The 13831-nt window shown below is 40.3% G+C and overlaps 1 protein-coding gene across 9 annotated transcripts in view; it reads right to left on the bottom strand.

Moving 5' to 3' along the window:
- Positions 1 to 13831, bottom strand: part of DNAH11 (dynein axonemal heavy chain 11) — a 302015-nt gene that overhangs the window by 207844 nt on the left and 80340 nt on the right. For all 9 annotated transcript variants that reach the window (XR_011976511.1, XM_072650882.1, XM_072650884.1 and 6 more), the window contains 6 exons: positions 11142 to 11300; positions 9577 to 9660; positions 6314 to 6472; positions 3020 to 3142; positions 1704 to 1826; positions 1142 to 1366 (listed from right to left, as the gene is read on the bottom strand). Coding sequence is in view for 8 of the 9 variants with exons in the window: in XM_072650882.1 (XP_072506983.1) it covers positions 1142 to 1366; positions 1704 to 1826; positions 3020 to 3142; positions 6314 to 6472; positions 9577 to 9660; positions 11142 to 11300 (873 nt within the window). In the remaining variant the exon portion in view is untranslated. The remainder of the gene's footprint in view (positions 1 to 1141; positions 1367 to 1703; positions 1827 to 3019; positions 3143 to 6313; positions 6473 to 9576; positions 9661 to 11141; positions 11301 to 13831) is intronic.

The raw sequence follows: 13831 nt of genomic DNA, 5'->3' as shown, positions 1-13831 counted from the left end.
CACAGCCAAATACAGAGTTGGTATTTAATTAGCACATGTTGATTGACAGAGATCACAGATCTCATAAGAAGCAAGGTTAGATGCTTTCTCCCCAAAGAAATCCTTTGAGTATCACCACCATTCCTGCTAGTACTCACCCTCATTATTGCTTCTACCCCCAAAAACAGCCAAAAGAGAGGGAATAAATAAGTAGCCTTCCAAGGTTGCCTAATACATGTCACAATAAACAGGGCATAGATACACAGCACAGAAAAAAACTGGCCCACATTTTATTCTGCTTCAAAATGGGAGAAAGAAACGGCCCAAGGGGGAGATGGAGGAAGGAGATTCTAGCTCCCAACATGTGATGACAGAGGACATGGGCAGGCCCATTGTTCTTTCAGTCAGGGCTTTTTATTTTAACTTAATTGTTACTGCATTCTTCTAGGAAGATTCTCTTGTGATGCATCTCTGTGGTTTGGACATGGCCACAGAACGCGAGAGTGTCACAGAAGAGCTCAGGCTTATGGAATAACTTATATTATGTCTCTGGCATCTCAGGATCACCCTTGCTAAGTTCAGAGGGGTTTGCCACTGGATTGGCTGCTGCGTGATGGCTTTTTTCAGTCCTCAAAGACCACCTTGGAATGATGCTTAGGGCTCAGAGGACTTGGGTTTAAGTCTTTCCTCTCATGTTTGTTCCTTATATGTGACTTCGGGTTACTCACAACTTCCTCGAGTCACTTTTCTTCTCTGTAAGGAGGGTTGGACTAGCTGGTCTCTGACATCCTTTCCAGCTTTAGTCCAGGATCCCATGTGCCACTTACCAGATCACCTAGCTTCAAACAAGACATTTCACCTCTTCAGGTCTCAGCTTCCTCATCCATAAAATGGGGACGTTGGACTCTGAGGTCCCTTTCAGTACTAGTTCTATGATCCTGTATCTGTTACTTACCACCCATATAGCTTTGGGGAAAGTCACTTAAACTGTCTCTAAGTCTCAGTTTCCTCATTCATAAAATGGATGTTGGATTAGATAGCCTTTGAGGTCCCTTCCATCTCTTCTGTCTTTGGGTTAACCAAGAGGTATACCCTGAAGAAACCTTGGCTATTCATCTCTACTTACAACCCATGAAAACATCTGACGACATCCTCAGGCTACCTTAAAGTCAGCATCAACGCTATCAAATCTTCTTGCATCTTCACTAAGCTGGATTCGGATGTCCTCAGAGCCTGTAAAGATGCTCTCCAAATGAGACCAGGTCCGTTGAACTTCCATCCAAAGGAAGATGATTGCGTCTGCCGCATTTAACTTCTTTTGCCAACCTGAGGCTTGCTCGATGAAATATTCCACATACTTGCTTTGTAGGATCGTCTGCAACTGAACCTAAAAGGAGGGCATGCAATTAAAAGCAACAAACGAGATTATAATTAAGTGCAAGTCGCTCGGCACACATTTAAAAGTCTCTTGCTGTAATGAACAATGCAAGTAAATCTCTCCCTGGAGTAAATGCGTCAGTGGTAAATAGGACCATGTGGTTCTGCAGCTGTTGGAAAAACACACAGGATATGAAGTTGTCCTGACTTGAGACCAGAAATGTTCACTGAATACTGGGAAAATCTATGTTATTGTTCCATCTTAGAGCCCAAAAGATTCTCAAATTTCCATTGAAAAAGAATACTGTTTCTGTAAAAGAGGAAGGGGTGAGGGAAAGGCATCTTACTTGGTTGTGTTCTAGGGTCTCAAAAAGTTGTTCATCGGATTTTAATAAAGGGATGCCCGTCCGGTAGTGGTCTTCATATGAAAACTCCATTGTGGCCCAGGTATAGCTGATCTCAGTAAGAATCTGGAAAGAGGATGAATAGGTGACTTAGTATCTTATGAAACAGATTTCATTATAAAAGCATTTTACAAATTCCAAAGAATATCCAGGTTACTTATGATTACTCCCATTTCATGGATCATGACACTGAGGTGTGAAGAAGTCAGCAAGGTCTGGCAGAGACTAAGAGTAGAGCTCATTTTCAAGGCCCCAGACTTCTGACTCTCAGAGCTAGGACAAGGTTTGTTTCTTTCAAACTTTTAAAAGTGCTTTTGTCTCAAGAGCCAGGAGAGGTAGGTGGTGTACACATATTACACTTGTTTACAAATGGAGAATCTGAGGCTCAAAGGACTTAAGTGACTAGTTATTGTTCAATTGTTTCAGTCATTTGGGGTTTCCTTGGCAGAGATACTAGAGTGGTTTGCCATTTCCTTCTCCAGCTCATTTTACAGATAAGGAAACTGAGGCAAACAGGGTGAAGTGACTTGCCCAGAGTCACACAGCTAATGTGTCTAAGGCCAGATTTGAACTCAGGTCTTCCTGATTCCAGGCCCAGTGCCTGACCCACTGTGCCACATTGTTAGAAGAGCCAGGATTTAAACCCTGGTCTCCAATCCAGTCCATTTTCTTTCTTTTCCACTTAATAGTATTTTATTTTTTCCAATTACATGTAAAGATAGTTTTCAACATCCATTTTTTGTAAGATTTTGAATTCCAAATTTTTCTTTCCCCTTCCCTTCTGTCCCCAACATAACTAGAGATCTGAAATAGGCTCTACATGTAGAATCACATTAAACATATTTCCACATTAGTGATGTTGTGAAAGAAGAATCGGAACAAAAGGGGGAAAATCACAAGAAAAAAAACAAAGTGAAAATAGTCTGCTTAGATCTGCATTCAGACTGCATAGCTTCAGTCTTTTAGGATTGTCTTGGATTGTTGTATGGCTGACAAGAGCTAAGTCTAACATAGCTGATCATCACACGATGTTGCTGTTTCTGTGAACAGTGTTCTCCTGGTTCTGCTCCCTTCACTCAGCATCAGTTCATATAAGTCCAAGTTTTCCTGAAATCTGCCTGCTTATCATTCCTTATAGAACAATAATAATCCAGTGCATTTTCTACTATTTCATAGGCACCTGTTCCTAAGTAGGCATTTCTTTTGTACAGAAATAGGCCACCACCAAGAACATGAGGACCAAAGGCAGAAAATTCTACCTTTTCAGTCCCCAGCTCCTTCACAGCTTTGTCCACAATACTTTGGACTTCATCTTCCACTTTATGCAGCTGCAGTCTCAATAAGTCTGCCAAAACGGTGCCCTCATTGATGGAGAACTTAACCTAGTAAAAAGAAGAAATCAGCAAGAAAAATCTAAAATCCAAACATATTTTTAAAGGTAGCTTAATAGCTAAGAGGAATTCCCTCAACTGATAAGTAGAGGAATGCACAATTGTCAAAATAGAAAAACCATCAACAATTATAGGAAAAATGCTCCAATTGAGTACTCAAACAACTCATTAAGTAGCTGCTGTGGGCCAGGTGCTGTACTAAGCACTGGGGACATGAAGGCAGAACCAAAGTCCTTGCCCTCAAGGAGCTCCCATTCTCATGAGGGAGATAATGAGAGTGTGCAGGACAGTGCTGATGGAAGGTCATCTCTGTGGGAAGACAGCTAGAGGGCTTGGGGAAGATCCCTGCAGATGGTGACATTTGACCTTAGTCTTGAAGAAGCTAAGAGGTAGAAGAGAAGAAGGAAAATATGACAGGCATGGAGAATGGTCAGTCAGTCACTGACTAGGTCACTGACCAGACTTCACCATGTGCCAAGCAGGAGGTCCCAGAGTTGATAAATGAAATACTGGGTGTAAAGAAAAGCAAGCAGACCAGTAGAGTGAATAAGAATGGGTAGAAGAGTGTTAAAAGCCCTGAAAGGAAAGAAGAGGCCACCTCACTAATAAGAGAAATGCATATGAAAACAACTCTGAGGCTCTACCTCATGCCCATCTAATTAGCAGAGGCAACAAAGATGGAAGTAGCCAAGGCCTGGAAAGGCAGGACCTGGCACACAGATGTAGATTACAATAAAAAGCCTGTTGACTGAGTGATTCAAGGCAGGAATTTGAGTACATGGGTGATGGAGCTGTGAATTTGCCCAAACTTTCCTAAAAAAAAAAAAACAATTTGGGAATGTGTGACAAAAGCTCTTAGCTTCACTCATATGTATGCACACATGTACATAGGAACATATACAACATGCATGTATGTGTATATATCCTTTAGGCTAGCAATCGCGCCGGTGGGTCTAGAGGCTGAGGTCAAAGACAGATCTCCTATAGGATCACATATTCTTTACTGCATGTTCTGTGATGGCAAAAAATTAAACAAAGGAGGTACCATCGACTGGAGAAATTGTGACAAAATAATGCAAATATTGTGTTATATGAAATGAAAAATAGGAGGAATTCAGGGAAACCTAGGAAGACTTAGAAGAGTTGTGACAGAAGGAAGAAAGCCAGACCAAGAAGTCAGGTCTCCAAATGACCACAGTGATACAAATAGAAGCAGCACTGAGTGGCAGCTGAGCACGGATTAGACACAATGACCAATCTTGGTGCTGGAGAAAGAGTGATGAGGTGCACAGCCTTCTTTGCACAGAGAGAAGGGTGCCTAGGGGTGCCCAGCAGTGCCCAGGCTAGCAGGGGAAGTTGCCATGTTTGTCTTTGTTACAAGGGAGACAGGGGGAGGGTAACCTTCATTACAGAAAAGAACTGTATTTTATGTATAGAAAACAAATCCATAAAACGTTTTTTTTTAGAAAAAGTTAACAAAAGTTCCAAGAAATGAATTCAAATTAACATATATAAAAGCGCAGGCTGAGGATGAAGGGACTTGAGAGGCCATGTAGTCTAACTCAGAAACTTTCCAGATTAGGAAACCAGGGCCTAAGGTTGCACACCTTAAGACAGATGCACAAAGTGAAAATGAGCCTGGTTTCCAGCCCAACACTCACTCTCCTATACCAGGCTGCCTTCCTTTCAATTTCAGATTGAGCTCAGTCATGGCTCCTAGATATGTGTAAGGACTAGACTCTAATATGATTCTTAAGCATTCTCATGATGGCAGAGACTTTCAGTCTAAACAAAACTTTGGTAAAATCGTGGTAATCAAATCCCCTAAAACTATGATTTTTAATGCTTATTAACAATTCCACAAGATTCATTAAAAAAAAAAAGAAACTCAAGATGTTTCAGGGTTCCTTGCTGCCCAACGTGAAAGACACTGAGTTAGAGAGCCAGCCTCAGTGCTAACAGCATGCTCTTCTTTTCCCAGACACTTCTCTCGTCTCTTCTGTCTATAAAGTCCATTTTACAGAAGGATCACCCAGGTCACTTGTTAATATCCATTTTAAATCCCAATAACATAGGGAGTGTGTCACTTATCTTTCATTCCAAACTACTGGAGTGATTTAATACAATTTCCATTCATTTCTTTAATCTCATCAAGTCTGTCAGCAAATTGACCTAGGATTCTTAAAAAAAAAAAACCCCAAAAAACCAAAACCTAACATTAGAATTTCTACACATTTCTCCCCCACAAAGAAAACCATGGAGGTTATCTGGGCACAGAAGCTAGTTAGAGTCTGTCAGAGACCTTTTCTGTTGACTATCCCAAAGGCCCCGATCTTTTCCCACAGATTATCTTTCTAAATGCCTTGTTCTTCAGTTGGTTCAGTCATGTCCTCTTCTGTTTGGGGTTTTCTTGGCAAAGATCCTAGACTGTCTTGCCATTTCCTTCTCTAGTTCATTAAGTGTCCCTCAGTTTTCACTCCTTAGTTTTCATCTTAGTTTTCACTTCTTAACTTATAGGCAAGAAGTCTACTCCTGACTTTTCTGTCACAATATTCAATTATCTCATCCATTTGGAACTTATAAGGGTTGTTAGCTTCTCTGACATTCAGTGAAGTTTATATGTAAGTTTGGTTCCTTTTCTTTCTTAAGGAACAAACAAAATCACATATACAGACTGTGATAAGCCAATTGAAATATGCCATTCCTCTCTCAACCGGGGGACTACTAGAGCAGAACGTTGCGTCAATAATTAAATGAACTCATTGTATTGGGTATTTTTGCTTAACTATTCTTTGTTAAAAGGAAAAGTTCGGTTCTAGGGTGGAGGTGAATGATATTTCAAGGAAAAAAACTAGTCATGAGATCTGGAAAAACAACAAAAAGTTACTTCAATTGATATGGAGACTTATGTATAATCAAGTATCTTTAGAAAATAAACAACTGTGTACTGGAAACATTTCTCCATGGTAAGGCACTCTTCCTGACTACATGTTGAAAGACATCATGGCTGTGATCCTCTACCTCTACTCAGGCTCCACTTTCCATGGTCCTCCTCAATATCACCCAGGCACCTTCCTTACTTCATGCCAGAAGGTACCTTTCAAGGGATACTTGAGTGCCACCTTCATGCTCCCAAATGGGCTGAATTTACAAGATACTGACCCCTGTGATGTCCATCAGTTGGTGCCAGTGTCTCTCCCTGATGGCTGGGTTCTGTAACTCCATCACTGCCTTCAGAGATGCCAGCAGGTTCTTCACCATTAGCTCCAGTCCCAAGTAAGCATCCCAAAAGCGGATTTCCTTGTTGAGTGACCATATGTCCTGAGGAATAGGGATTGTTGTGAATGGTTAAACCATCTCTCTTGTATTTTGTTGTGCTGTAGATAAATGATTGGGACTGGAGTCAGGAAGACCTGGCTCAAATCTAGCCTTAGTTCAAATCTAGCCTTAGACTTCCAGCTGTGTGACCCTGGGCAATTCTCTGAACCTCTGCTTACTTCAGTTTTCTCATCTGTAAAACAAAGATCATAATGACACCTACCTCCAGGCTTGTTGTGAAGAGCAAATGGAAATAACTTTGCAAATCTTATAGCATTATATCCATTCTAGTTATTATTAATTATTATCATTATCCAACTTCAGTGCAAGGATAGGAAAACATATAGAATCAGTGTGATGTTTTGGTTAGGGACTGCAAGCAGCTCTTGGGATGTTCTAGAATTTGTTGGCTGAGTTTATCATTCTCATTATTGTCCCTGCTGTCCCTTATGTTCCTGGTGCCCAACTAAAGAAATGTCATGGAAATTCAAGGTCAGCATTTCTGGGTCCTTCATTTTAGACACAGAGTTGATAAACTAGAGACTTCTGGAAGGAGTAAAGCAATATGTTCCTCTCTGTAGCAGCGTCTTCCTTCTATATTTACTTTCAAGTGACTATATATGACACATATGTGTATATATGTAATATATGTGCATATACTTCTTTCTCTAATGATTCCTATGTTGTCTCACCTCATTAAACTGTCAGCTCTCTGAGAGCAAGTACTGTTTTTTGCCTTCCTTTATATCCCTAGCACTTAGCCCAATGCCTAAAGCAATTGAAGCCCTTAATAAATGCTTATTGACCAACTAGCGAAAGGTTTCAACCTTATACCAGCGATTGACTGAAGAAACTGAGAATGTTTATCATGGAAAAGAGAAGGTTTGGGGGGACCAGGGGCACAAAATAACTGATAGCTTCTCTGTGGAAGAGAGATTAGAAACTGGTGCTGGGTGGGCATGGTTGAACAAATTATGGTATCCACTTGTGCTCTAAGAAATGATGAAAAGGAACGTTTCAGAGACACCTGAAGACTTGTACAAAACCATGCAGAGGGAAGCGAGTAGAACCAGGAGAAAGTACAACGTATGTAACAGCAACACTGCTGCAATGAGCACCTTTCAAAGATTTCAGGATGCTGACCAGTCTAATGAGCGACCCTGTCTCCAGAGGACCACAATGTTGCCACTCACCTCCTGACTCAAATTGCAGACCAAGACAAATAATTTTTGAATGTTGCCAATACGAGAATTTCTTTTTTTTTGCATTTAATAGTATTTTTTCTAAAAATTTTCCTACCTTCCTTCCCCTCTCCCCAAGACAGCAAGCAATCAGATACAGATTATGCATGTACAATCACGTTAAACATATTTTCCACATCAGTCATGTTGTGAAAAAAGAATCAGAACAAAAGGGGAAAACCATGAGAAAGAAAAAACAAAAAAACAAAGTGAAAAGAGTATGCTTCGATCTGCATTCAGACTCCGTAGTTCTTTCTCTGGGTGTGGATAGTATTTTCCATCATGAACCTTTTATATTTGTCTTGGATTACTGTCTAATATAGGAATCTCTTGCTTGACCATGCTTAGCCATATTCCAAGGGTATCTTCCCACCCAACAGTCAATTAAGGGATGTGAGAAATAAATAAATGTATCTTAGTTGTAAAAAATATTAAGTAACATTTTTTAAGGGATTAGACTTTTTCTGCTTGCTCCCAGAGGGCAAAGCTAACAACAGTGGTTGGAAGTCACAAAGCAGGGGAGAGAATTGTCTAGCCCTCATCATAGAATATGCTGCCTTGGAGTGAGCAGGTTCTCCCTCGTTGCATGGCTTTAAGCTAAGGCTGAGTGATCCTGACCAAGGATGTTGAAAAGAGGATTCTTGTTCACTTGTGAATTGGATTAAGGCCCTTCTTGATCTCAGATGCTGTGATTCTGAATCTACAAGTTTTGGGTCTTCTTGATGATTTGCTTTTGCTAATTTGCCTCCTTTATGTGGGAAGGCATTCACTTCCTAGCATAGCTGTGTCTATGGATGTAAAGAAAGTGGAGAAATAAGGATGATTCCATCATTCAACTCCCACTCCAAACCTTAGTGCAATCATATTCCAGTTTCAGGTAAACACGTACAAACACGATGACCTCAGTGATACATTGGAAGAAGCCCTGGTTCTGGAGTTGAAATCTCACCTCTGACATATACTACTTTCATGACTTTACCAAGTCACTTAACCTCTCCAGGCTCAGTTTCTTCATCTGTAAAATGAGAGGCTTGGATGAGATGCCATCTGAGGTCCCTTCTGGCTATATATCTCTGAGTCAGGGATCTCTGGGACCTTGGTCAGTCCCTTGACCTCTCTGAGACTCAGTTTTTTCCTCCGCAAAATGAGCAGAATGGACTAAATGAACTCTGAGGCAGCTTCTGGCTCAAAAGCCATGATCTCTTGGAGTCTGCACTGTCTCCAGAATAGATTTTCCTCTATTTCATTGCCTGATCTCTTCATTACTATTACCAGACCTTATCTTCAGTTTATCAGTGTACATAATGTACTCGCTCCCCAGCAGAATGTAAAATTAATAAAGGCAAGAACTTGGTCATTTTTCCTTTGTATTCACAGCTCTTAGCCTAATGTTCTGTGACAGTGGGTGCCTGAGAGATGCTTGTTGAGTTGAATGGGATTTAGATGGTTCCATATGCTCTCCAGAGAGGAAGTGCTTCCATTAGCTCTAGAACCATCAGACATGCCCCATATATGGCTTAGTCCAAGAAAAGGAACTACCAAACGTCCCTCCCCACCTCCACACACAGCCCTTCATATCTCCAGTCACCTTCACTCTCCTCAACAACTAAAAGAAAGAATGCTTATACCCTCAGGGGTGACTTGTAACTCATAAAGTACAGAATAATTGAACCAAACCATTCATGGACAGACAGTTCTGCCTAGGAGTGTGACTGGCTGAGAGCAAAGAAATATCATCTCAGATAGTCACGTTCAAGTTAAGTAAACCCATGTGCCAAAAACCCATTGGAGCCTTGGTAGGGGAAGACAGAAAAGAGGCGGTGTCGAGAAAAATAAATTGTGGTAGTAGACAGCTTCGGAACTTGCCTTGGCAAACCTTCTCAGCTCCCCATCCATCTGTTCCACATTAATCTGTCTCCACTGGGTTTTAGTCCAATTATCAATGCTTCTCTGAAACCGGAGGAGCAGATAAAAATGTCAACAACATTTGGTGAAAGTAAGTCTCAGACACATAACACAAAAATTGATGATACACAGTGGCACCATTGGCCAGTGGAAATCCAATTTTTTGAATATTAACTGTCCTTGTCAAATCTCCCCTAACTCTAGAACAAAAAGTTGTTGACATGGGTCAAATGTACCCCAAACCATCTGACGCATCATTTTCTAATCATGGTGAAAAGTTATAGACACATGTTGATGGTATCATTTATATGGCAGGCATTTAGTTAGAATTACATCTGGAAGAAGAACATTCCCATGACTTTTAATGGATTCTTTCAAGACCCAGCTCAAATCTCATCTTTTGCAGGAAACCTTTCTGGGTCCCTCGAGCTGCAGGCATCTTCCCACTGAGAATATCTTCTACCAACCCTGCATATATCTTGTTTGTACCTAGTTATTTTTACGTTCAACTCCTTTATGACAGATTGTTTTTACCTTCTTAGTAACCCAACCCAGTGTTCCTTAAGAAATACTTGTTGCCTGACTAAAACCCTAGTGCTTTTTGATCCTCAAATGAAACAGAATTATGCTTCCAAAGACTCAGTCTGAATCCACCATTGGCCAGCCTCTGCTCTTAGTCATCCTGGTCAGATTCTAGGTCTCTGGACCATGCTGTCTCATACTCCACTGGTTACTTTGTGCTCTGAGGTCTCCTGTTGATACCATAGGTCCCTGTGGTCCCCACTGATTTCCTAGCACTTAGCACAGTGCCTGATACATAGCAGGTACTTCACAAAAGCTTACTGACTTGAGTCAAGGTCTACTTATAATGCTTATGAATATAGTAAAAACTTATTTTAAATTTGTTATCAACTTAAGAATCATCAAAAACATATCCAATGAACTATATATAGAAAAAGAATTGGAGCCAATACAGTGAAATTGATAGTTGTGGATGGCTTTTAAAAACATCTATTCCATTTCTCGAGGCAGTCACATGGTTGCTCTCCTTGTTTGGGATTGTGGGTTTACTTTCAGTGATTTCTTGATGTTCCATTATCCCATCACTTATCACTAGCTCAACTTCCCCTTCCTCCTATACACAATGGTGCCCTTCCTTCTAACAAATAAGACAAAATATTTTCCACAGAAAATTTACATCATTTTAAGAGTGTTTAATACAAATCTTAAAAAACTTGGAGTTCAAACCAGCAACCGCTTTGCTGTGCTGTGTAAATGCTGAAATGAAAAATAATGCTGTTTTTTCACTAAACATTTTTCTAGTAGAGAGATGTGAACAACTCAAAGACTACCTTTAAAAAAACAAGAAAAATTGGTAGAAATCTAAAGAAAACCCATGACAACCACATAATTTATTAATGCAATAAGAAACAGGTACATCCAAGATTACCTACATACAAATACACACACGAAAGGAGAATAGCCAAAGGGACATAAGATAATGATTTTAAAAAGCAAACACTCACTTGGATGTAAATAATCAGATCCCAGAGGCCCTTGAGCAACCGAATTTCCCTGCGACACTGTTTGATTTGTTTATAGTCTGGAAGGGCCACTTCAAAAAGACTTGTCGATTCTTGCAACTGCAACATTTCTTCTTCTAATGCCTCAAGCTCTTCATTTGCCTTGGAGAAAAAGAAACACACATTTTACTCATCCTACCTGTCAAAAAACCCCAAAACACCTGAAACGGGAGAGCCTGCCTAGGCTGCTCGATGCCCTAAGGCAGGTATGGAAGTATTCAGCATCTTAAATATTCCACAAGGTAATTAGTTCATTAGTTAAGTGGTCACCAGGTGGACTGCACCCTGTCATCTTTCCATGATAAAAACGAGACAGTAGAGTACCACCAAATACAGTCATGAGAGCAACGTCGTCCTTCTCTGAAGATGCCCTAGAGATTCAAGTAATGAAGTTTGATGTCCCTCAGCAAAGTTTTCTGAGAAGCCAGTTTCTCTGGGTCTTAATTTTCTCCACTGATTTTCATTGTAAAATTGAAAATTTTGGTGGAAAAAATTTGTCTCCATGGGATGATAAAAATCATACTTAAGAATGTAACAAATCTAAAAAAAACACTCCATATTTAGAGAAAAAAAATAACAATCTCAAACCTGTCACTTTTATGAACAATAACACTCGATTGTACTTTAAATAATGTCATAAGAACATGATAAGTGAAGGTATAGTATATTGATAAATGCACTGAGACTATTATTGTCAGTGTCCTTTCCAAAACGCAATGCCCAGAACTGAATGTAATATTCAAGATGAAGGAAAATTTAGACTCACATGATTCTGCAATCACTACCACCAGCAGCAGCTGGCATTTATACATGTGCTTTAAATATGTTATCTCATTTGATCCTCTCAGCCATCATGCAAGATAGCTACAACTATTATTTCCATTTTTACAGAAGAGGTCAAGACAGATTAAGTGACTTGCCCAACGTCACAAAGCTAGTAAGTGTCTGAGACAGGATTTGAAACTGGATCTTCCTGATTCAAATTCTAGCTCTACTTGTGCTGAGAAGTATCTTAGAGACAGGAAGCCACCCTTCCTCTATGTTATATTTGTGAATGATTTTTGGACTATAGGTGGACTTTATATTCATCTTTGGTAAGTTCTATCTTGTAAAATGGTGCCAAATCCTACTACCCGCTACTGTGATAAGCATGCAGGCAGTCTCTACCTTCATCCAAATCATTAAAAAAAGGTAAACAGTGTAGTATCGAGGAGAGATCCCTGGGACACTCCATCAGAAACTACTTTTTAGTTTTATATTGATAGCAAATATTAGTAAAGTCATTTAAAAAAATTAACCCCATATCAGGAGAGTGAGTTTTATGAAAACAAAGCATGTGTCTGCCATAGGTAAATAAGGATGCCAGTGCTTCTGAAATCTCTTAGATTCTAGAGCTGCAAGGCACCTCCAGGCCAACTGGCCAGACCAAACTCAACTGAAATAAAATTTTGACTTCAGATGTTTTACGGCAAAAGATCTGAAGTCAATGGGAATCTGGTACTGACTTGATTCAGATTTCAATGTGGTATGCTCGATTAATCAAGCCATAACTAGAAGAGAAAACTTTTTAAGCCAAATCATCTTCCAACAAAAAGTTTCAAAAGAGAAACCAGTCCTGCTTTCAGCTTGTCTGTGCCTTGTACTGGTCTCAGAAGTGACAAATTCACTTGCAGAATGGCCAGGGCAGACAGTCAATGAGGAAAGCTAGGAAAGCTGGACAGCTCTCAAGCTCAGGGGCAGACCTGCCCGCTAGAGGTATAATATTCTGTCTAGGGTGCTCTGGATTTCTACAAATTCCAATGTGCAAGGAAAACATTTTCTGAAGCCAAATATATTGTTTCTTAATCACGACCACTTCAGTTTATCTGTGTCAAGTCATGAGATGCTACCTAGTGAAGAACAGTGATGACCATAATCCAAAAGACTTCATTCAAGTCCTGACTTTGATAAATGCTGCCGTGTGACCTGAAGGAAATTATTGGACCTTTCTCTGCTCCAGATGGCTCTGCAAGACTAAATCACTAAGGACTTGTTGCTCTCCACTGGGATTTCCCTATACCATTGAAGTCACAGGTTCATAGAATCATTGATCCAGAGACTGATAGGGCCACAGAAGCCACCATATCCAACTCCCTCATTTTACAGATGAGGAGCTAGAGAACCAGCCAGGTTAACCAGCAAGTGACTTATCCAGGGGCACAAAGCTGGTCTGGAGAGAGGTATTCCTGACTTTGAGCCTAGCACTCTATTCACTATAACATCTAGCTACCTCTTGTCAAAAGAAAAAAAATTGTCAAGTCAATCAATGTAATTACTAGTATTAGTCTGACATTAAACTCTAGATCAGAATGTTTCCAGATGATCAAAAACTTTCTTCTCTTTATTCCTACCTCACAGCACATGGAATCAGGTGTTGATTTGACTCAGTTTCCAAAAAGTCAAATGTAAGACAGAGACCATGATTGCCTGAAAATGCACTTGGCTCTTTGGGGAATTGCTTTATTCAAGCAAGTTTCCCAGCAACAAGGAGACAAAAAGCCCCTGCTCTGGCGCAGGTCTCATCACCTCATACCGAGGATGTATCAATAGCTACTGGGGTGTCCCCCTGCTGCAAGTCTCTTCCCACTGCAGTC

Source organism: Notamacropus eugenii, chromosome 3 (assembly GCF_028372415.1).
Source record: "Notamacropus eugenii isolate mMacEug1 chromosome 3, mMacEug1.pri_v2, whole genome shotgun sequence".
NCBI lineage: Eukaryota > Metazoa > Chordata > Mammalia > Diprotodontia > Macropodidae > Notamacropus > Notamacropus eugenii.
This window is presented reverse-complemented; position numbering and strand designations above follow the sequence as displayed.